This window comes from Echeneis naucrates, chromosome 17 (genome assembly GCF_900963305.1).
Source record: "Echeneis naucrates chromosome 17, fEcheNa1.1, whole genome shotgun sequence".
Lineage (NCBI taxonomy): Eukaryota > Metazoa > Chordata > Actinopteri > Carangiformes > Echeneidae > Echeneis > Echeneis naucrates.
In genome coordinates this window covers 6,616,140-6,641,083 of record NC_042527.1, presented here as the reverse complement: position 1 = coordinate 6,641,083, position 24,944 = coordinate 6,616,140, and the positions used below count along the sequence as shown (strand labels likewise).

Here is a 24,944-nt window from a genome sequence, read left to right as displayed (position 1 = left end):
AGAACACCGTATGCACATGTCACTCTAACACACAACACACACACTATTGGTGTTGTGAGGAGCTAGCTATGTGTGCTATGCATGTGCAGTTCGTTCATCGTGACACTCGTGCTTATTTGTGTTTGTGCCTTAAAACAAATTTTAAACCAACATGACTCGCTCCCATTATAGACGCTCACAATGTCATACAATGTCACACAGGATAATGTGTGCCTGGTGCTGGATGTGCAGCAGCTCTTTTCAGTCCTCGGAAGGCTGAAGGCCTATTTTTCCAACAATGAGCCATCACCATGCCAACAGAAGCAGTGCCAGTTACTTTGCCAGCTTGGCATGGCCCCCATGTTAGCAGTAGATGTTTCAAGGGCATTAAAGCACAATGTGGGGGGGTTCAAGTTTATAGACTGCTGTGCCAGGATTCCCACCGCAGTTTGCTTTGAAACAGCCTGTCATTCATCGCTCTCTGCTACTTCCCCTCTTTTCATACTGTTTGCTTGAACTGGGAGCGTTAACAATTCATCTTCCAAAGATTTTCTTTGCATGCACAGAAGTTCTGGTCATGCTTAAACATTCTGTAAGCAGAGGGGGGGGGCGCTCTCATTAAGGATTGATCATCCAGAAGAGATAATGACATGTTTGTTGATCTTTTAAATTGCTGCCTGCCTTTCTGTATGTCAAATTAATGTTAAAATGAGTGATCAAGGGGTATGTGTCTTTCATTTTAATGCTCAACCACCTCCAGGGTTATATTAAATGTCAACCCTGTCTTTTTGCCTTGCAGTGCTCACAACAAGTAATGGGCTGTCAGACCACATCGGAGGTGCTCTACCAAAGAATAATATCCACTCCTGACCTACTCTGAAGAACAATATTTGAGTCAATCAATGTTGCAGTCTCCTCCAGGGGGAATTACACCTAAGCAATAGGTGGACCCTCAGAAAAGAGCAACGGTGGATCATGTGATGCTTGACCTTAACAGAGAGAGCTCAGGTACCCTCCAGAAGATGTCAATTCTCATCTGAAGTTGCTCTCGAGAGGCTCACCCTAGTTGATAATTCAATCATCTTTTTGCATTGTTTAGCAATAGTCAGACACCATGGGCAAACAGTGAGGGAGTGCTTTTATCCATGCTGGATCTTCATTTATTGAGGAGTACCGGACGTCTCACCATGGATTCAAGGGAGGTTTTCTCTGCCGCAGAGTGACTGTGAGAAATACAAGACTGGGGGAATCAGACGCTGGGTAGCTGGGAGGATTAGCTTGTGTGCTGCTAACCCATGGTGGATCTGCTGTGAGCAGGACAAGGGACTCAGCAGTGGAGGATGTCAGCAGAGGCCGAGCTCCAGCCGGGTGTCAAAACCAGCCAACGAAAGGAGTCCAGGAGGATCAAAGGTACCTGAGAATCTACGTAGCAAACAGTCATTTTAATGTTACACATTCAGCTCATATGGCACATATAATCTGGTGTATTGGGGGAAAAAACACCATATTATTATTTGTTTAATGTTGAGGGAAACGTACTGCAAAGACAACCATTAGCACAAAGAAGGCAAATGGGGGAAAAGGAAGATTTCTCATATTTGGCAGGAAGTGAACATGACTTTAAGCCATGTTTGGATGCAGCTAAATAATGCTGGCCCCTTCTCAGGCAGGTCCTCATAGAGGCTCCCTTTCTCATCCCAGGGATCCAGATGTAGTAACAGCTAGTCCAAGCAGGCCCAGGGTTTGGTACTGCCATGATTTAGGTGTCATGGACAGGGTAATTCACAGCCTGTCGCTTTGATGAACAGCATAAGTGATGTAATAGGATGAGGCATTCTCTGAACGTTCACCGAGAGATTGAAAAGGGATTGAATTGGCTGAGGAGGAAAGAAGAGTGATAGAGAGGTAGAATGAGTAAAGATCTGAGGGAGAGGGAAGAAGGTGTGTAAAAAGAGGATTATTTTGCTTTTGCCCTGCTTTTCCTATACCCCACCTCATCTCTCCATCCACGAGTAAAGCCACTTCAGCTAGTCCAGTAAATCTTGCTTCTGCAGGCCGGCTGTAACGAGGCCATGGGGCCAAGTCCTCTGTGGCTGTTTCACTGCCTCTGTTGGCTTGCTCAGATAAATGGCTGGGCTGGAGGAGCGCCCATCGATTTGAGTTAAGTGGAGGGGGGAGAGCAGAGCAAGGGGGCTATTACACACATGGCCATGCGACTCATCGGAGGGGGCTATCAGCGAAGGCTCTCAGCCCCTGACTTTAGCATGTTAATCACATGTGCTGCAGGGCCCATTGTCACAATCAGAAAAGATGGCATTCAGATCCATATAAATGGAAATGGGTCAGCGTAAATGAATGCACGCTGCCAGGCAGCACAGCCAGTGGTGGCTGTGAACAGGATGGGACCAGGTGAAGGACGCCTTGAGGGTGGGGCTAATGACATGCAGTACATTAAGACAAAGATCTGTTTATATTCATAGAAATTTAAATGATATAGCTGCTGTTGTTTAACATTTTTCTTCTTATCGACAAATCCAAAACCAACTGTGTGTAAATCTGCCTCTTCAGTCACCTCTCTACACCTTCAACAACACTCGAGCCCAGCTTCATCTGCTTCCACGAAAAAAAAAAAAACAATAATTCAAAAGTGGCTGCAAATATATTCTTTCTTCTTTTTCAGATCAAACAATATATATGTTAATTCAAAAAAGCTGCGCACAGTAGTTTTTAGATAATGCTACTTAAACTTGAGTAAATGGAGAATTTTGTGTAAATAGATTGTAACAAAAGTGCTTCAGCCGTGATAAAGAAAATGAAAAGTGCTCGGAGTTGCTACTGAATGCAGAAGAGAGTGACAACAATAGAAAAAACAAAAAACAAATCAAAACATGAAGGCGGTAGTAATGTTTTTTTTAGGGAAAGCCTCATCTTCAGGCTTTCAGAATATTACATGGATGTGAATTGCTTCAGGTGGTGACGGCACATTTAGCAGCACGTGGAAATCTGAAGTTTATCTGATCGCCGGTAGCTGATTCTCTTCCACGCCACTGAATTAGTCTCTCCTCTCTTATCAAGTATTCTTAATTCTTCTCTTCAGTCTTTTCTCTTATGATTCGTGGAAGCTCATTCGGGGACATTTTTATGGTGGTGCGGGGCTCACATTTAGAAGCTAAAACTCACCCCAACGGAGCTGAGCGGACTACAGCCTGTGGTGTCGTCATGATGCAATGAAGTGATGCCAGACTTTAAAAATCTATTTTCAATATACATATATTTATTCTATTATATATCGATATTGAATTTGGTCCAGCCCTGCCTCCAGCTGTAAAAGCCCAATGTTTTGAACCATCTGCCCCGATGGTTGCCGTGACACTATGTCACCTGATTACAGCAGCCAATAGAGAACTCCCTGTCTTATATGGTTAAAAGAGATTGTTCAACAATAAAACCTTGACATATACTACTTGGAACAACACAGTGCAGCTTGTCTTTTAATGTGAGTGTGGTTTTCTAAATAGGACAACTAGTGATCTGAAGGAATTTTTCTCTGACTTTGGCTCATTTTAGCACCAACAAGAAGCTGATCTGGGCTGACACTCACTGGACACAAGTGAAATTAGAAAGACAAAACTGATGCATCATCCTTTACATTCCACTACTTGGTAAGGTAGTGGCTCATCAATTGTTTAGATAACACAGTGTGCAAAACTGTTGAGTCATTCCTACATTTGGAACTATATATGTTTACCGAAGAAAAATCACATTCATGTAATGTGTTACTCATTACCCAGTTATGTTTTGGGTTGGCATTTTGTGGGATTTGTTGACCATGGGAAAAATAGGGACGGATAAATTGCAGTAGTACATGTGGGTAAAAAAGGAGAGCCCAAAACCCATTACTACAGCAGCAGGAGATACTGACACACTAGTTTATGCTTTGTTTTCATTATGTCATCGCATTTCTTTAGTTTGAGAACCATTTAGAAACATCAAATCTCACTGCACCAAACTGTGACTCCCACTGTAAAGCCCAAGCTCCCCTCTACCCATCAACAGAATTGCCTTACATGCATGACTTTACTCCATCTCCATAGCAACTGTTGCTCTCCTTCTATAATCTCTGCACACAAAAAAAAAAAAAAAAAAAAAATGAAAAAAGAAAAGAGCGAGAGCCACGGAACAGAGGACAGTGGGACATTGACAGAGAGGGGCAGAAGGACAGAGACACAGCAAACAGACAGAGACAGAGACACAAGCAGCAGATTAAATCAGTGGTCACCTTTTGAACCAAATGTGCAGTGCAAATACTGAACATTTCACCCTGTTCAAACATCATTCCCCATATTTGACCAGCTTCGTCGCGCTTCTTCACCATCAAAGTGACAATAACAGAGTGGAACGCCTACCCAAACAATGGCCTCCCCCATCACCGTACTGCACACATCAATACCTGCATGTAACGCTGCCGTGAGTCAATGATCGGTCCATCACATTGAAATGTGCACAAAACCCGTCATTAATTCTATAACTGCTCTAACGATCAGTCATTTAACCAAAACCCTGCTCTTGTGTTTAGCGCCAAAGTTGGATAGAGGGACTTTTAAAGGGGTATGAGCTGGACTAGCGAACACATGCTGTTTTTAACGTTTGTAAATGTGTGTCTGTGTGCTTGCTGGGGCTTATGAATGATTTTTTTTTGTGCACATGAGGGAGGCAGATGGTGCGGACAGATTTTCTTCAGATGCCCGTTCTCTGTACTACTGCTTGAAGTCATCAGCCCCCTGTGCTGACAGGACGGCGTACCTAGCCTTTTCATTTTAAAATAAAAAAATAATTGCTAATATGGCACACTGGGTGTAGGGGGAAACGATGGCTCAGTAAGCATCACGATACACACCTACTAAGTGGATGGTTTGTGTGGAGGGCACTGACAGAGACAGGCAAACACGGATACACACTCTGAAAGGTTCAAAGGTTAAGCTGCTTCAATGCCCGGATCCCCAACAAAAAGTTTCTTGTTGCCAAGCCCTTATATCTGGAGGGGCACTTCTGACTCTCCATCTGTTGCCATCTGTCCCTTTGCTGTCCCCATTCTGGTGTGGCAAGAAAGGGGGAAGCAACACTGTGATCAGAGAAGAGCCCTGAAACAGTATGGAGCAGGGCTAACAGTAATTGTTCTCTCCATGGTCCTGGTGCAAGGCCTGTGTGTCAGGAGGAGGGATTTCAACGTCTGATGAATGAAACCCCTTGACATCCTGGCTTTTGGTCTGCTCCATTTCTGAGGAGTCGACTGGTTAAAGCCATTTAATTATCAAATAACTGCCCTCCCCTCTCCCCGAAAAAAAAAAAAAAAAAAAAGCAATGGGAAAAAAAATTGGGAAAGAGAAAGGTGGGAATGAACACAGGACACAACACAGATTGTCAGGACTTCCAAATGACGTGCGTGTTGTACAATGTGTAAAACATCCTGAGACGCAGATTAACAGCAGCCAATACTTTAGGCAATCCTCTGTCAGACAAATTATGGGCATCAGGCTTAGGGGGCAGAAATATAGTGAGGACATTTCAACCTTGGGTAATTGTAAATTCAGAAAGCCACAGGAATATGTGTCACCCAGCTACGCACACACACACACACACACAAACACACACACACCTTCTCTCTCTTCTTTTTTCCTACAGTGTGTAACAACATGAAACAGCATGCCCCGCAGCTCTTTAGTTTTCAGATACAGCACACTCTCGTGTGTTGATTTGAACCCAGAGCACGTATCGCACGAGTTATGCCACCGTGTCAATATTCTCATTTGGTATACAAGGCCTACTTTTTTCTTTTTCCTTTTCGTTTTTTTTTTTTTTTTTTTTTTTTTGAGGATCTGTGCATAAACCTCTAAATCTCTCCTGAAGTGTTATTAGGGGAAATGGCACGCTGTATGTAAAGAAACAAATGGCACAGAACATCTGGTTAAAGCTCATCTGAGAGAGCTGCGCCGAATTGGACCAATCGTGTTTAAAATGCAAGTGGAGCAGCATGCATTTTACATTACATTTCAGAGTGTATGAGTCAGTGAAATCAGGATGGAATGCATAATACTGTATGAACTGCTTCTAACCTATGCTGAGTATACTATGAGGGATGGTTCAGATCAGGTACAGCTACGATCACTGCAGGTGTCCACCCTGTCTTGAGGCTGTACTACACAATCTAGCACTGCTGCAATCATGTATATAGTCTATGTCAAATCAGAGACTCCAGTATCTCTAGTGATTCTTTCATCAAATTGTGAATGTTTCTCCACATGGTTGCTCTGTGCACACCAGGCTGTATATAAGACTCATTATCCTCTGGCAGGGAAACAAGTCTGAATTAGACCCAGATTTGACATTCACTTGCTTAGAGACTTTAATGACTTTAGGATCATCAAACCCCCCCCCCCCCCCCCTTTGGAGAATTGTGCCCTCATGAATTAGTGAGAGGGTGTGCATAGCCAAGACAAGAGCTTGCATTTGTACGAAGACATTTTTTTTCCTCCGTATTCACAAGATCCTTTGCTTTTTTTTAATTTCCTTTTTTTTTTTTTTTTTTTTTTTTTACTTGAGATGATTTCCTTTTCTTTGGAAATTGCAGGAATGGAAGGAGAAATTACATTTGTGTGAGGGCAGATGTAGTAATGGATGGTAATACCGTGTGTTTCTGGGTGGAATAAGCTCATTTTGGTCTTTGAGCGCAGCTTGACAGTCTCTGTCAGGGATATTAAACCTAGTCCTCTTCCCATGCACAGCTTAGCCTAGCCACCTAAATGTGTCATTAACTGATGTGCTATATGGGCTCGTGACCTAGAATTGAGCAACCAAGGGGTCTGGAAACTGAAATTCTCCAAGGTGCCGGTGACCTTGATTTGAAATCTTTCTCTCTCTTTGTGTAAATGCGGTGGGAGTCGATGTTGAAGCTGACAAACCTTACGCAGGTTACGAGGGGATGGTTACGCATTTTAGACACACGAGACAGCACTCCAGGCACACCGACATAATCAAAACAGTACAACAGTGCAGACAGCGCAGAGACAAAATGAGAAAGGTGTCAGTGTCAAGGTGGGTGTCAGGGCAGCTGCGGCAACTGACAGACAGAATAATCAGCGAGAGGGATGGGAGGGATATAGGAGGGGATGACAGTCTAAAGCCCGAGGCCATCCAGACACACACTTGCGCACGCCCCCTTGATCTCACACCACCATTCTGCCCCCCACCCATCATCCATCACTTGGGGAGGGCCTGGTGGATTGTGGGTGAGCGCTGGACCGAGATGATTCCTCTCAATAGCACCCATTCAAGCTGGTTTGTCACCACCAATAACACCCATGGGAACTCTGGCCGTGGGTGAAGCGTAGGAGTAAGTGCCCCCACTCTACCACCCCATAACCCCTTTCACCCTAGCTTTGTGCGTTATGCCCCGCAATGTCCTGTGATAGGCACCGGTAAAGTGCTCTAAGTGTTTCGCTTGCTTTCTCATTTAGTCCGCTGGCTTTGGTCCAACTTCATTTTCAATTTCAAGTTCAATCTTCTTTCCATCTTTGCTTGCTGCTGCTAATTTGCCCTTCATTCTTAATTTCCTATTCCATAAATATTTATATCAGTGTGTGTGTGCACGAACTGCAGCCTCTATACCTCAAGCGGGGCATGATGCTGAAGTTGTATGATTCAGCTGAGTTCACACATCCTTGTTTCCTGTAATCACTTTTTCATTTTCTCCACCTTATTTGTGTCCTCATCACCCCCCCTCACCCTGCTGCAGGTCAGGACCGCAGTGAGGCGGGGCTTATTAAGCGTTTCCGTGGAGATGGCGTGCGGTACAAGGCCAAGCTGATCGGGATTGATGAGGTGACAGCAGCTCGTGGGGACAAGCTGTGCCAGGACTCCATGATGAAGCTGAAGGTGCAGACTTTTGTGTGTGTGTGTGTGTGTGTGTGTGTGTGTGCGTGTGCCTACAGGTCCATCATTGAGCCTCTTCATTCATCAAAGACAGATTTTGAAAGCCAGCTTGGCCGTTCATTGCCTGCTGAATGAGTCATGGGAACTGTCTTGTCCTGTTTGACTCTCTGAAGCTCTCTAAAGAACTGACCAGACAGAGCAAATAATAATCCAGCCATATTACTCACCAGACCTTTGTTATGTAGAAAGCTTTACATCTCGTTCATAGTTGGTGCAGCTCTCTATATTATTTCCCATTTATTAGGCCAGTGTAATCTGTATGTTGATTCATGCAGCTTTTTTGACCTCTGAGGCAAACTGACTTCTTCTTTTGACAAAGCAATATATATCTGAAATGTTCACGTTTTAACCCCCAGATCTGTCAGCCCTTTCATATGTCTTCTCATGTCAGTCACACACTTCTATTTTTACAAAGTTCAGACTTGTAGCACACACGCAAACTGTGATAATGTGACCCAGATCATATTTAGATATGTCGTGAACAGAATGCAGCAAGTAAATTAGGTCAAATTCAGCCCTACAATGCCAGAGCTGATCTGTGGTGCCTGGGTGAAACTTGTATGAATTTATTTTGATGCATGTGAAGGAAAATGCTCTGTAAATCTGCCAGTCACTGACCACTCACCATGTTTTCTGCCTTCGTACACGAGTCTTTCACAATGGTATCTGGTTAGGTTACCACCAAATTCCTGGTGATTTTCAAAACAGAAAGGCCTTGACGAGCAAACCAAGTATAGATCAAGAATAAAGTGTATGGGCATTGTATCGGCTGAAATAACGACGCTTAAAGGTCTTCATCTGTAGCTGTGGCTTACAAATCTAATCTAATTTTAGCAAGATCAGTTGGCTCAAATTAATGCTGATAGTAAAAGGAAATAAGGAAAAACCTACTTAGTTCTGGAATTGGAGAAGTGTAAAGAAATATGAAACTGCATTACTTCTTTCATGATTTTATGAACGAGAGATCATGTGTTTTCAATCATAGTCAGCTCAAATACAACATGTGGCTGAGGTTACTGTTCCTTAAGCCAAATGAGTTGAAATGGATATGTGCATCATGAAGAGCCACCTTTTTTTAATATATAACTTGTAATCCAGTTAAGCCATTTTGCTGGACATGCTATCTTTTACAGCTAATTAAATTCAATGAAGCACAGTGCTTAATCCACTCCAATCGTGTTACAGGTTTATAAATGATCATAATAAAAGTACCAAGTACCGACCTTATCTGAACCCAAACACTTCCTCATGTGGAGAAGTTTGTTAACCATCGATGCCAAATGTTTTCTAAGTTACATTGTAATGTTCGGGGGTACAGTTTAGCAAACTGTAAATTATTATAATAAATGACATACTCTAAAAAGTTTATTCTGTATCCAGTGAATGTTTCACTCGTTCAAAAGTAAAAGGTTAGAAATATTTTTTACTCTTTTTGTTTGGTAAAAAAGCAGCACACAAGCGTCTTTGCTGTAGGTGGCTAAGGATAAAGCTCTTTCCAAAAGCGGATGCATATGCATGGCTTCTGAAGTATATTTTCAAAGATTTTGCCGGAGCTTAAATGTGTGGGAAGCCCCTGCGAGAAGATCAGTATAGCCAGGAGGCAAAGCTGCTCGTAACCCATATATATTTAAAGTAGCATGTCCCGTAAAACAACTTTTTCGCCGCCTTGATCTGACATTTCAGTGGTGCCCTCCACATGACTCTAGTAGCTACCAGCCATCAGCCAGTTGAAGTCAATGGATAGTCAATACAGACCTGCTATTATCTGGACAGGGGAAAGAGGAGGGGACGGGGGCTCTATTGAGCTGCCTTTCGCTGCCTTGAGGACTAATCCACCAAATAGAGAAGCCAATGGTTGATTGACATCATAGATCGACTCTCTCGCCCGCCTGCCTCTTTCTCACTTACTTCATCTCGTTTTTATCCCTGTTGCTCGTTGTAGTCTTTATCCTCCTCCTTTATACTGGGCTTATCCCTTCAGCCCCTCCTTTTCTCATAAAAATATATATAATGTATGCGAGGATTGATGGGCTTTTCCCCCCTCAACATTTCCAGAAGCAACTCACAGTGGGCATGGCTTTTTGCGACATATGTTAGCTCAGCTTTAAACGTCTCTAAAAGTGTGAGGTTGAAGGCGGCTGACGAACAAAAGAGGTCAGCCCCTTGTCAGTGTAAATAGGCCTACAGATTTGTCAGACATATTCAGCACATCGGCTATCTATTCTTTTCCTTATCTCCTTTGTTTTTCCTTCTCCTCCCTCCTCTCGCGCGCTTTGTTCCATGAAAGACACGTAGCAGCACACATGGTGGGTAATGTTAATTGTTTTCATTATTGGAGTTGAGAATATACAAAAAAATGGAGCCATGGGAAAAAAAAAAAAACGAACTTCAAAGGCTCGATTAGTTGTTCAGTCATCAGTATGTGAAGTTACAAGTCAGTCGGTCAGCATTCAGATCCATTCTGTCAGCAAATCTCACCTCATTGTTGTTAGCTCGCACTTGTGTATGTCACAGTGAAGTGCAGGAGACCCACTTCAAGAGGGAGAAGAGAAAAAAGCTGCTAGGGAAATAATAATAAGACCTGCTGTATAAAGTGATGTGTGAATTCCTGAGAGTGAGGCTTCAAGAGAAAGCACATGAAAGAACATTCTGTCCTATCACGCCTTATGTAACTCATGTCACCCTGCTCCCTCAATCTATTCTGCCCCCTTTTCAATCCCTTACTGTCACAGTCACCTATTGCTCACAATATTTCACGTTGCCCTCATATCCTTTCATCTCCTCGTGTCATTTCCTTTAATGTCCATCAGGGAATGGCGTCCTCTGCACGTTCCAAAGGGGAGCACAAGCAGAGAGTCTTCTTGACCGTCTCCTTCGGCGGGATCAAGATTTACTGTGAAAGATCGGGGGTGAGTAACATGTCAGCAAGCGGGGTTGCTGTGGCAGAGCTGCACCGTGAGGCCTCTGCCAGCTGCCACTCCATGAGCCCACGGTATAGGACATCCAGAGGGCAGGCAGACGCTTGCATGGTTCAGTTCACAACGGCTGCCGGGGCCGCCATCTTGTACGCCCGGTTGGCACGGTTGACATATTAGCACAGCAGCAATACCTGCACAGAGGCCATGTAATTCACGAGGTTGTGCTGAGATAAAATGGGTTATTTTCCCTGCTGCATTACCAAAGCTCTAAACCGGTCTGCAAAACTTCAATGCAGAGATAAGCTATAACATGCTTTCCTCTCAACAGTTTCCCTTTTAGTCATAAATATTGGACTTAACAGCATTAAATTGCAGGTCTTGCATTTGATATTTGACACTGACCTTGACTGATTTAACATATACCCTTGTAAGATTAGGGGTGTGCTGCAGGACCAACTTCAGCTCACTCAGGCCCTGTCTGCCTGCTAATGATACTGCAGTGAGCAATGTTATGGTGATGTTATGAGTCGGGCGGTTTCCACCTCCATCCTGGCTTCCATCCCCCTGGCGGACTCAGAGGCCTGCTGTTCCATTACAGGATGATCGAGGGGCTCGGCTCTCCCCCGTCCTGGGGCGCAGTGTTGGCTGGATGGGCCCACTCTGCTCATCAGCACTAACCGATAATTAGCACTCAGTTCCACCCCTTAATGATCATTGCCGCTAATGCTAATTACACCGCGGCTCCTCCTCAGCTGTCATTAGTGCTAAACTGATAATTATGCAACAGCGCTTGTCCCATGGCTGCCGACCCCCACCCAACCACCAACTGTTTATTTCTCCCAAAAACACCCATCTTTGATAATATCTCTTTTCAATATGACTGGTGGTGATGGTGGCGTGTCTTTCATCTGTAATGGAAAAGAACATTAAGCCTCTCGCCATCACCGACCAGCTCACCAGCTTTTGACAAGCTCATTCGTTGTTTTGGAAATCATGCCCCCTAATGCTCTTCATTTTATTTACTGATTACTGGCAGTAAATAACACTCCACTCTTAATATCCCTCTTGAGTGATTATAGTGAAAATGGGGATCACTCCAGTACAGCCAACGTCAGCAGGCATTCAGATGGAAATACTTTATGTAAAGCTGACATGATTCTCTGCTGAATCGAGTAGACTAGTCACTTTGGTTTTGTATTTTACATTAATCTGAGGCGTTACTAGGGACTGAGTATCAACTAATATTGAAATAAAAGCTCCTCCTCAGTGCCTCAGCTTATCTCTGCTAATAGAGGAGCAGCAGGTAGGTGTGCCTACGTGTCAGCGCCATCAGTTTGGCTGTATATATGGGAGTGTAGTTATGTTTTGTGAGCTCCTGTTTTTGCCTGTTATTTCAGAGCTGCCCATTGGCCACCAATGATGCCACATCTTGCAGTAATTCGAGATGAACTGTCACCGCAAACAGACAAAACAAGCATCACGTTCTCATCTTCTCATTCCCGATGAAAGAGAACCACTTCCATAGTTACCATATCCTCGGAGAGAGACACAAAGACGAGAGCACCCTTGAATCTTTCCTAAGTCTGTCAGAGACTTTTAGCCTCACTCTGTGTTGGTTGGTTGCATTTGGCTTTACAATATGTAAAGAGGTTTAAAGTAAAATCGACCTAGTTTTTCTGCCAGCACAGTGTACAGATCTTATTGTGAAACACAACATCAAAAGGCAGATTTTCAAATGAAACAAGACTTGTTTTTTGCGTCTTCACAAAAAACCCACTCAAACACACGCACACACACACACACACACACATACACACACAATCTCCTGCCATACATGCTCTAGTTTGTATAAACGTTTCACATTCCTATTGTTTAGGTGCTGCTACATCACCACTCAGTCCATGAGATCAGCTACATTGCCAAAGACACCAGAGACCACCGAGCCTTTGGTTATGTCTGTGGGAAGGAAGGCCACCACAGGTTTGTGGCCATCAAGACCGCACAGTCGGTGAGTGCTTTTCCACCCCGCTAAGTCTGGTTTTAAGTCCGTGGAGGCAAGGCCAAGTCCCAGAGGGCAGAACTAAATCAAGTCACAGGACCCCGGCAGGACCCCTGTTCAGATGAAATATCATCAGAATCTCTTTAATATCTGAATTAAATTGCAGAGATGTTGCATATTTGCTTTGAAATGAAAAGTATTTTTTTATGTAACACACCAAGTTTGTGTGTATGTGCGTGTGTGCGCACAAAGGCCTTGCAATTAAATATTCAAGCTGTGTGGCCCACCTGCTACTGAAAAACTTCTGGTTAAAATTTGAGACTTCACTGTTTTAGCTTCAAGGAAAGTCTTCAGAGTCAAATCCTCATTTTCTGCAGAGTCTCTAGTGTCAGGTCTACAGATCTTCACACTTGACTGAGACAGACTGGTTAAAACAACAGGGAAGAAAGAGAAAAACAGAAATAGATGGGAAGTTGTGACTGTATTGCAAACTGTATGTAGTAGTTCAAAAATGAATTGTTAATTTTTTGTGTCACTCCCTTAACTCCCCTAACACAATTTTTGTTAGAATTGAAAAACAAGCAGCTTAACAGCATTAACATGCAACCACAATTCTTTTTTCTAGACTAGTTTTGATAAATCTTAAATTAGGTACATTACAACAAATTAATGATTTGCTGTAATGTACTTTGTGTTTTCTTTTATGGAGAGAGATTACATGTGATTACCAAAAATGTTGTACAATGACATTATCAGTGCTAGTTTACTGACAAAACGAAGAAACACCTAAATAAAATTAAAAAAAAAAAACAAAACATAAAACATGGAATTATCACTCCCTATAACAAAAACATTTATTAAATAAAGAAGGAGTCTGCAGAGCATTTACAATTATTTAATAAAATTATAGTGCTCAGGCATTTTTCCATCTTTCACCTGTTTTACTGCTTATCTTCCAAAGGCTGGCTCCCATTGCTCTTTGCTCTGCTGGAGCTCATTGCTAATATACTCTTCCTCCACCATCCAGGCAGAGCCTCTCATCATTGACCTGCGCGACCTCTTCACGCTGATCTATGACATTAAACAGCGGGAGGAGATGGAGAAAAAGGCTCAGAAGGACAAACAGTGTGAGCAGGCGGTTTACCAGGTAGGACACTCACAGCCCATCGTTTGCTTTTTTCTCTCTCTCTCTCTCTCTCTCCCTCAGTTTTAGTTCCCATTTAGAGGCGAGATCACACGCTGTATGTCAGCCAGCAAGCATTCACACAACAAAAATCTTAACACTTCGGAGCTTCGTCTGAAGTGCACCGCAGACTTTGTTTCCCTGCGCTACTGACTTATGTTTTGAACATCTAAACATAAGAGAGGTGCAACAGGTTTTGACTTTGGTTTTTGTTTTTTTTCTCTCTGTGACAAGAAAGGTTGATGTATTTGTGGTATAGCAAATGGCTGTTTCATAAAAAATTGGATGTCTGCCTGTAATTACACTCACCTGATGAAGAAGGCAGAATAGGATGAATATGTTCTTTTCTCTGTTCCTCATCCATTTATTTTCTATAACTGACTCAAAATTCCTGGTGAAAAAAACAAAATGTGTTATCTGCCTTCTGTCCCAAACCCACACAGACCATCTTGGAGGATGAAGTAGATGATCCAGTTTACCAGGTAGGTCCACATCACACAGAGCAGGAACCAAACACTGCGGACTGTTAGCTTCACTGGAGCTGTTTTCACCCTTAACACTTTGATTAGAAAAAACAAAAACAAAAACAATTAATCCTTAATTAAAATATCCTCTCCAGTCACTGATCTGCTTGAATTAATGATTCATGATATTCCACCATTCCAGTAATACACAGTAGACCATCCTAGTGGACAGTTTTGTTCAACCATTCAACTCCCATTTGCCAGTGCAGTGTTGTAATACCATATTTTTTAAGTTGATCTGTGTCAATGTTCTGATTTCTTCTAAAGAGGTGCCCCTGCCCCGGACTGGTTGTTACCCTCCCTCTCTTTTTTGCCCGGTGGATTTATTTGGCTGAACATAATATTTCTTTCTCTGTGTTTGCTCACACTGAATACAGACAACACTAACTCTTACTCTGAAACCTATGTTCAGTAGTACGTCCAACCACCTCCCAGACCACCTCTGTTCTTTGCTCTTGAACTGTGTTTTGCATAAAGTCATTCTTCCATTTGCAGTTTTCAATTTATGTTGATGTTGGTTGACAAAACTCCAGACTATGGCCATTAATAGGAATAATTTGACATTTTGGGAAATGGACTTATTTGCTTTCTTGCCAAGATGTATGCTAGATGTTCTTTAATGTTCTCTATCTTAAATATGTAGAACAGCCAATTGGCTTAGCTTAGCACATGACTGGAAACTGATAAAACAGCCAGCTGGCTCATTTGAAAAGAGTTTATCCGTACAAAAACTAAAAGGTTGAAATTGATTGTGGCTTATTTTCGACATGATTATAAACGCCAGACTACTTCACAAGTAAATGTGTTTGGTGCCAAGAAACAGTCCAACTCACTGTCTTCCATGGAACCGTTGTTCCTACAGTTCAATTGTTACACAGATTAAACTAATAAAATCTAGTGGGGTTTTTTTTTATCTGTCTTCATGTGAAGCTAAGCTAACAAGCCACTTGGCGAAGGTATAGTTAACTTACAGATATTTAAAAAAGGTGTCATTTTCTCAGCTTAGTGAATAAGCACATGTCCCAAAATACCAAACTTTACGTTGAAATCCATAAAGGCATTTATTTATATTGACCTCAGAGGAGATACTGACAGATTTGAGGACCGATGAAACATCAGTCATGGATGTCAAGCCAGTATTTTGACCTGCGGCTCTTAAGAGGTGGAGCATCACGTTGCTGAGCTGAGACCTCCACCTTGCCTTGAACTATTGCCTGACCTATTATACTTGTGCTCTTTCCTCTCCCCACCTCACTCTTTTTCTTTCTCTCTTCCACCACCCTGTTCATCTTTCATATGACCCCCCCCTCCTTTTTTTTTTGCACCCTCTGCATTCCTGATCTCATTTCACTCCTCACTTGACGCCACCCTCACTCCCCTGTGCTTTCATTTATTCTGATCATGTATCACTCCTTTGTTGTATTTCTCTGTTTTATATGCCAACCCCCTCCCTCCCTGTCTCTCTCTCTCGCTCTCTCTCTCTCTCTCTCTCTCTCTCTCTCTCTCTCTCTCTCTCTCCATCCTCTCATCTCATTATTCTCTGCACCTCTACTGCCTTGCCCACTACTTCTGTTCTGTAGTACATAGTGTTTGAGGCTGGACACGAACCCCTCCGTGGCCCCCAATCAGAGGAGAGCGTTTATCAGGTACAAAGACAAGCATTGCCCCCTTTTTTTCCTCCCTCTTGATACCCTGTGATAGATGAATAGTGGCATTACTAACAACTTTTTAAAAGGAGTCACAAAGTGCAGATTGTCACTGAGGTTCCTGTTTTGACTAGGCTGTCTCCTGTAGAGCCTTTACAATGAACGCCAGTGGAAAACGTGTGATGTGGAGCAGCAATGGCAAGAGCAGCTTATTAACTTTGCATTTGAAGCAAATTAAAGAGCTGGTGTGGGGTTAGGAGAGTGAGCAGCGAAGCTGATACCAGTAGAATAAAATGATAGCCATTGCTGTATTTTTTTTTTTTTAATCAAATTATAAGTATTATATTTAATGCGAATCCTTCTCGAATTTGAAGGTAATTTGTATTCAAAACAGTGCTGGCTCAGCCTGCCCATAACAATAAAACCATGCTATGAACCCTGAATGCAAATACAATGGTTATTGTTGAAAAATGTGCTTTAAATTCATAGACAGCATCTATTAGTCCAATATGATGGTTAATGTCTTGTCTGAAACAGCTGGAGCAGAGTCAAGGTCAGTCTGGGTAGTTTACCCAAGGCTTGTAGACCAAGCTACTCTTATCTATCACACACTTTGACCTTTTGATTTTAGACCATTTGAAGGACCTGCTAGGACTCTAGGGACTTGTCGTATGATTTAATCCTAACCCCCCCTTCTCTCTGCCTTTCCTCCTCCCGCTCTTTTTGCCTTTCTGTATCTTGCATTCCTCTGAAGATGAAAGATTCAGAGAGAGAGATTAATGACTTGCCATGCCATTTGATCTCAGAATGAAACAAGATCAATAGACTTGGGGAAAACGTAACAGAAAGTTAACCAGTCAAGGGAGCATTTGGAGAGACAGGAAGAGAGGTTAAGAGCAGCGCATAGTTTGGATAAATGTGAGAGAAATTTACAAAGAGGGCCAGAGCTGAGGCATCTTTCTATTGTCAGATGAACCAGTTGAGACATAGTGCTGCAGAATAACAACTGGCTCCCTTACTACTCACAGAACCAGCATCGCTTGCAATCGATATTGATTTAAGTAGAATTGATTCAACGGCACAAATGTAGAATTTGCATAATCCCATTGCTCTAAATGATGCTACTTCTACTTCAGTAGACATTTTTCAGTTCTTGTTAGCTCATGTTTTAAATACCCATCCAATCAAAAAGAAAAGAAAGAAAAAAAGTGTTGCTCTGTTACTTACTTTGAATCGACCTCCAATCCAACGCAGGTCCCAACCAGTCAGCAGAAGGAAGGGATCTATGATGTACCAAAACGCCATTTCATGACTGTAGGTGTTTTTATTTTCTATTATTTGCTTCTTTACTCTTCAACTTGCAAACCTCTCTTTAAGATCCTCTGTAAGGAATTGCCTTAAGCCGCCTTTGACAGTGTCCGTGTATAATATTTTGCTCCTGTGTATTTGAAAGTCAACATGCTCTAAAACACACGCTAAGTCTGCTTACTATGATGATAATGAAACAAAGCTACATTGGTCATGCCAAGCCTGTTTGAAGAGATATGACTAACTGATTGATTGCCCAAAATCAGACACCTCAGCAATTTCGCAGGACATTAGAGAGGCAGGCTTTATATCTAAAATCCAATTCTGTGCAAAATCTAACACACATTGTGACCTGATGGTTGAGACATCGTGAGTGTGTTTGCTGCTTCCATTTTTCACTGGAATGTCTATATGAATCATAGGGTGGCTGTGCTGTCTTCCTCAGAGGATGAGGATGAGAGGTTTGTAGGTGGGGTGGGTGCTGGGTGGAGCTGCATGCAGTAAAGTCATGGCTACATACAATCAAAGCCACCAAACACCCATGAAAGCTGCACCTTAATGAATAGAGATATCTTCATATTTTTCTCCTGTGAATTGGTTTGATCACAAAAAGCACAAAAAGCATTTTTTTTTTTTTTTTTTTTTTAATCCGTCCCTCTCCCTCTCTTACCATCAAACTGTAAATATATTTCATCTCACTCTGGTAGATTTTTTGAGTTCCTCACCACCATGCCCTGACCATGCTATTACATCTCTCAAATCGCCTGTAAAAAACATTTATTCAAGCCTATTTTGCCAAACAGTCACCCAAAAAGGATTTCCAGACAACTTTTGAAAACAGCCCTAGCAAAGTGCCTCTCTCCTCTTCACTGTTTGTGTGCTTGTTGCTCAGCATATCGAACAGATAAACTGCCCCGACGCCCCCTCCCTATCTCCCACAAACAGCCCATGCCAGTATAAGTAGCAGCGCTTCAATATCTCTAAGTGTTACTGCTTGTCTGTTCATTCAGTTGGAGCTTTTTGAGAACCTCGAACTCCCCTGACGTGCGTCAGTGCCTGCAGGGAGAGACCTTTGTGTACAATGTTTACCTCTTTCCAAATTTTTGAATCATTCTGTGCCCCTCGATCGTTCAAAAGTGCTGTACGATCCGCCATGTCCTGGCTTATTCAAGGGGAGACATAAACACTCTGTTTATGTGCAACACTGATTGCTGTGATTCTTCCCTTTCCTTTCTTTCATTGAACATGTTGCCTTTGTATCTGTTTATTTATAGCATGCAAATCCTGTGTGTTCTGTGTGTTTCTGTGCTTTTACAGCAATTCATTGTCTGCTTGTGCATAGCCCCAGAGACATTTCATGCAACTTAGCCATCCCATAGTCTTTCTCATAGCTGTGTCCCCTCTCCTTTAAGTAGTGCGGAGGGATCACAGAGGGGACTAAAGCAGGGGTCACGTCTGCCTTTTAGGGTGAGGTGGCCTCATTGTCTTGGTTGGGTGGTTCCAGGAGCTTCTTCTTTTCTTTCATTCGATGAAATAAACACACTCCTCTGTGTATATATCTGCCCACAGAGTGGAATCAACATGATAAAGCGTCTCAGGCTCTCATGGGGACCCTTCTGATTGGCAGACATAAGAATATCTAATCAGAGCCTGTTTTATAGGACTGAATAGCCTTTTACCCACTCAATTATACCAGGCCATGAAAGATTCATTTTAGATCCATTTTCTGATAATGAAACGAGGGGATAGTTGTTTCTCGCCATCAGAGCACAGATTGTCTTTGTGAATAGATTTCACTCCCCACACCTACCCACCCATCCAACTGCCATACCCTATTTGGAGATTAATTCAAGGTTTCATGACTGAGCAAATCTCATTTTTGTGATGCATCACTGGACTTTGTGTCTCTCTCTCTCCCTCATCCCTTGGTTTGACTCACAGAATATCAACCACTTTGATCTCTTTGGTGACATGTCCACTCCTCCCTCGGTGAGTACAAGCACATATCAAACCTTCTTTTGGGTGTACAGTGTTGGAGAAATGAAAATCATAGTTTATCTGTAATTCAGTCATGTTATCGGAACAGTTGCACAGATCTAAACTGCCCGAATGCCTTTTGAGTGACTTTGATAGTTGTGACATCTGTGCCTCTGTGTGTGTGTGTGTGTGTGTGTGTGCGTGTGCTTTGCCTCCCAGATGCCTCCATCACCTGCCAACACACTGGACCCTAGCAGGAGCAGCCGCCAGCAGCAACACACTGCTGCTGAGATGTACGCCCCATTCAGCCCCACCTCTGTGCCGTCAGGTAGTTACAGAGTACCCAGTCTGAAACGCTGAATCTTTTATACAAAGCAAAATATAAAAGAGAAAAAAAAAAAACAACAAACAAAAACGCCAGTGGGAATGTTCTTAATTTCAGGGTTAGTTTGTGAAAAAACCTTGCCCAGATTAAGCAGAAGGTGGATTTAAGAATTTTTAAGGAGCCCACATTGAGCTGCTGTGTATTTATCAGTGGTTTTGCGTATATTAATAAAACCTTTGATTTTGTGATTTTTTTTCCCCCAGAACTAGCATCACTCAATTCAAAGTAGCAAGTTTTAGACCAATTCTCAAAAGTACAAGTAGATGGAGTTCATACGTTTCTGTTGTGTTTTATTAATATTACCACCAAATTAAAATCAACTCGCAGAGATTTGAAATTACCATAACACTTAAAGTCAGTGGTGCCATCGTCTCTCCACACTAGCAAAATGCATTTCTTATTCATTAAACAACCTGCCAGCACTCTGTGAAGCATCCTAACTAAACAGTGGCTTTTTTTAAGCAATAAACAGGCTTCCTTTTTCCCAGTGTGTATATCTGTGATAATAAACATATGAAGTGCTTTCTAGCAGCTGACCCCTAAATCTAAATTGTTTTTGTAACTCCAAAAATGAAGCCTTATCAAAACACTCCCTGCTTGCAAGTGTGTTACCATGCAATGTTAACAGATATGGGGGGGGGGGGGGGGGGTTGTGTATGGGCGCTTTATATTGTTTTCCATTTTTAATCTTGTAAAGCAAGTTTGGAAGTGAAATCAATGGCAGACTGTGGCTCTTTAGAAATCAGGATGCAGGCTGCTTAGTTCAGTACCGGTAGTGTGTTCTGTCCATGAGCTGAGTTTTGTAAACAGCACTTCAAACAGCAAAGCAAAATGAAATAAGCCTAAACAGCTCTGCTGCCAGCCAAAGATGACAGAGTAGCAATATAGAAAGGTAGAAGAACATGTTCTGATTTTAAAATCAATGTGTTATATGCTCAACAAAGAATGTCACCTCCCTCACACACCTATATCCTTTACTCCTTTCCTTCCATCTTTTTTCTCCAGGTTATATGACCATGGGGCCAGTTCAGGCAGCCCAGTGGGCGCAGCAGCCCTTTCCTGCCCAGGCTCAGACTCTGGCCTTCCCTGTGCAGGGGCCCCTCCAGGTGGCTCAGGTCCTCCCCAGTGGTCAGCCCGTCATCTGGAGCCAGGCCAACATATTCCCAGCCGCTCAGCAGCAGTGGGCGGCCATGGCGGCCTACATGCCAGCCCAGACTGTGGGTGTGGGGGGCCATGCCATCCCAGCTGCCATGCTCCAAGGCTTGGTTCCAATTACCACCATGTGCCCCCAAGCCTGTGACCTATCAGCCCCATCCTCAGCTATCACCAGCCCCCAGCACACGGCCGACCCCACCCTGCTCCAGAGGCAGCTGAGCCTGGGTAAGGAGGGCCTCAGCGTGGACTCAGACGCAGGTGAAGGCCCTTCTACATCAGGAGCTGGAGCAGCAGGTGTGGGACCTGCTGCTGCCTCAGCAGTGGTGAGCAGGTGTGGGACTCCAGGCCTCATGAGCCTACCGGACACACTGGCCTGCAGTCAGCTGCTGCCACCTTCATGTGCTACAACCCAGGAAGAGGAAGGGAGCTGTAGTGACCTTGATCTCTCTAGGATGACCTTGAGCCCAGGATCATCCTCGTCACCATCCACTGAATCACGTACGCTTTTCTGAACTATTCTCCTCCTACATAGCACATTAGTGAAAAATCTTTAATCCGGTCCAGACTTGATTTTCTCAACATCGCTTAGGTCTGTGAATGCAGATTATTTTACAGATTTTCATGATACAAGTGTTTAAGTTTTTGCTAAACTTCCTCAATTAACTACTGCATTTATTGATGTACTTCGGTAGAGCTCTTCATGACCCCCACAGGATGAATAATGCCTTTGGTTTCCTCATATAGCGCCAATCGCTGGTCGATGGCTTCACTCACTCAGTGATTTATATCAGGCTGGCACAAGATTTTGTACACATTCATGGTTCTCAGATGATCTATCCTATTGCCTTATTGTCAAGTGCCTTGAGCAGGTTGGCATATGTGGTTTTGAGTGAAATGTTTCCAACTGTTTGAAGCAATGCCATGTGCTAACTTCAGCACCAGATGAATTGAAATAACATTGGAGATTTTCCTCTTCTGCCATGCTCAGGTTAAATCGTCAGTTTGCCTACTTGATTTATGACCAGATGCCAGCAAAAAAATTTGATTCCTACAGCATTATGCCTCAAGAGAAAGTAAACTGAATGCGACCAGAGATAAAGAGAATCGTGCTTGATTTGTGACTATACAGGATACAGAATGTCTGATATAATAAAAGAATATAGTCGAAGAAATGTTGGGAATAAAGGTCGCGGTTTAGATTTAAATTCACTATTTTGCAGTGTATTATGTATTACCAGTGTGACGTTAAAATATGTCCGCAGGACAGATTAACAGCAAACATTTCACATTTTCTCTTATCACCACTGATGCGTTGAATGTATTTTATTGTCTGTTTGCAGCGTCCACTCCAGCCCCACAGCGGAGCTGTTCCTCGGACTGCCCCCCATCCCAGGCCAGTGACCCCCCCACAGATCACTCCCCTGTAGACCCAGAGGGCAACGCCGACAACACCAAGGAGGAACAAACGGTGAGCCCCATCACCCGGGGGACCCAGCGCAGCCAACGAGTATGAGTTTGGGCTTGATTTAAAAACTGACTGGCATGAAGCAATAATCTGTTATTGCCATATGGATGATCACTTCTCTACAACTACATTGTGTGTAATTACACAGAGAATGTCATTGATTAATACGACAGAATAGCATTGATTTCCCCATTTTTCGGAAAAATGTCAGGTCAATTAAACACCAAAGGTCAAAGACGATATAAGTGTGCTGATTAGATTACAGTTCCCCTTATTTCCCTAAATATTTCACTGATGAGTTTAGTGTAAAGGTGGGAGGTAAAGCATTTACAATGAGGAGATTTAAATAAATCTATAACCATCAGCTTTTTTTCACCCTTTGCCTTTTTATCTCTCTCCTTCTCAGGGCTCGGACGTTGCAAGGTCGGTTTCTCCGGGGCCCAGTGCAGCTCCTGATCCTACGCAGAATGAGACCTGTCCACAGGAAGACAGCTAGAGAACAACCAACTGAGTGGGTATTTTATAATTCCCTCTGATCTGATTTGCCCAACCATCTTCACATTGTAGTGTGCTGTCCGTTTTCCAACTACCTCCTCTCTCTTATTGTTTCATAACCCTCTCTGTGTTTCTTTGTTTGCTTTGGATTTTCATTCGTCCCCCTCATGTGTCCCCTTCTTCCTGGTGGAAGAGCAGTTTGCTGCCAATTGGGAAAGAGCCTTGGTTCGGTTGAACGTTTCAGTCATTATGGCCCTCTGCGTCACCCAAATTGAAGACAAGGAAGGCACAATATTGCCATCTGTAGGTCAGATTTAAAACCGCAGTTACTGCTGTCTTGTGTTTTAGGAGATGGAAGCTCTCAAGGCCAAGACAGAAGCTCATGAAGAAGATCGTGGAGAGAGAGACGAGTTACTGCGAACAGCAGCATCTAACACAGCTGGATTACACAGACTTGTTCTGCTTTTTTTCAACCTTTACAGGATATTTTGGCAGTTCTTTAATAAGCTGGGCTATACTTGGATCTGCTTTCCTCCAGAGGCCACATTACTGTACTGCACTCCTCAGCATGACAACCAGACTTTGGCTTTATCATCCAATCAAATAAACATTTCAACCAGGAAGTGACCTTTGGTCTTTGACCGAGACCTACACTAAGGTGACTGCCCCCTTCCCTCAGCCTGCAATGGATTTACGTCTGTGAGGATGCGTGAAAAGGCCACAGTGACACGGATGATGCAAATTATTTTTCTGAAGACGTCAGGAGGAGCAGTGTCCCAACATAAGTGGTTGACCTTCAGTTCGTCAACTGCCACCAGCAAAGACTGCACAGCAGATGGACTTGCCAAATGTTCCCATAGTGTTGCTCCACCGACTCGTCCATTTGCATGAACAGACTTATTGTGGATTCAGCTGACTCAGCAGTTAGCCTGTCTCTGCAGCTTCCTCCTAGGCCTGACAGAAATCAAAAGATACAAGTTTTCTTTTTCTTGTTTTATAAGCTGTGAAATCTTAGTTGATGACACCGAGTCATGAAGGGATATCAAAATGACTTGGAGGCATCAATGAGAAAATCTAAATTTGCCAAACATCTATTTTGTAAATAACAAACTCCCCAGCCCCACATACTTGAGCCTCTGTGCCATAACATAGTTCTCTGCCTCTTGGATGCCAACTACCTGCATTTCTCTCAAGCAATGCCCTACCAGCACCTCCATTTTTGACGTCTTGATGTTTGTTTCACTTTTGCAACCTTTTTTTTTTCTTTTTTTTTTTTTTTTCAATTTCTGAAAATGTCTTTGTTTCTGTTCAGGTGGTGAGGTGAATCTATGTTACATGGTCATTCAAAATGAAGCCTGCTGAACCTGGCTCACTTATTATTAACCTGAGAAATGAAAGAAAAGAAAGGTTTGAAACAAAATCGTGCTACTGCTTAAAGGTCATAGATGTTTGTTTGGGGTTTTTTTTTTAGTAATAGGAGGCAGATATTACTGCTTTTCTTTGTTTTTAGATATTTTACATTTCAAACTTAAGTCACATTGTTTACAATTTGCCTCACAAACTCATATCTCTGTTTGATCTCCTGGATAAATGAGCAGAATAAGCCCATCCTGATATGACATATAGCTTAAAACCATAAGTGCAGAGACAGTAGAGTGCATTTCTATGCCTTATCAGGTTTATTTTTGTTGTCAAATCACTGTTCTTTTTGTCAGGTCACTGTATACAGTAAACAGGTCATTGTTGTAACAAAGCACTTGGGCATATTGTAGTTCTGCTCCACTGAATGAAAATGGTCAAAAATAAAGGTAACATTATATAATGTGAGCAATAGAGATATCACTATTAACTGCTAGACTTACAATAACAAATGGTAGCCTAACTGTACCCCTGCTCGTGTAAGGAAAATGAGAAATAGTCC

At 42.8% G+C, this 24,944-nt stretch overlaps 1 protein-coding gene across 3 annotated transcripts; it reads left to right on the top strand.

Moving 5' to 3' along the window:
* The first annotated feature begins 945 nt into the window (after positions 1-945).
* dab1b (DAB adaptor protein 1b) lies at positions 946-23,750 on the top strand. 3 transcript variants are annotated; one of them, XM_029525177.1, is made up of 15 exons: positions 946-987; positions 1,079-1,389; positions 7,772-7,911; positions 10,779-10,877; positions 12,763-12,894; positions 13,913-14,032; positions 14,512-14,550; positions 16,173-16,238; positions 17,493-17,552; positions 19,488-19,535; positions 19,743-19,851; positions 20,914-21,561; positions 22,404-22,531; positions 22,935-23,043; positions 23,372-23,750. In XM_029525177.1, exons 2-14 carry the CDS (start codon positions 1,320-1,322, stop codon positions 23,022-23,024), a joined length of 1,749 nt encoding a protein of 582 aa, XP_029381037.1. In that variant the 5' UTR covers positions 946-987; positions 1,079-1,319; the 3' UTR covers positions 23,025-23,043; positions 23,372-23,750. The 3 variants fall into 3 exon arrangements, with proteins under 3 accessions (XP_029381037.1, XP_029381038.1, XP_029381039.1); XM_029525178.1 differs by lacking the exon at positions 16,173-16,238; XM_029525179.1 differs by lacking the exons at positions 16,173-16,238; positions 17,493-17,552 and having other exon boundaries at positions 22,404-22,526; positions 22,954-23,043.
* The last annotated feature ends 1,194 nt before the right edge of the window (positions 23,751-24,944 follow it).

Bases quoted from the DNA above. Each gene is read 5' to 3' on its own strand.
- dab1b (XM_029525177.1), top strand. From the start codon at position 1,320: ATGTCAGCAGAGGCCGAGCTCCAGCCGGGTGTCAAAACCAGCCAACGA. The intron at 14,551-16,172 runs GTAGGTCCACAT...TCTGTTCTGTAG, and splicing joins TAGATGATCCAGTTTACCAG to TACATAGTGTTTGAGGCTGG. The intron at 17,553-19,487 runs GTAGGTGTTTTT...TTTGACTCACAG, and splicing joins CAAAACGCCATTTCATGACT to AATATCAACCACTTTGATCT.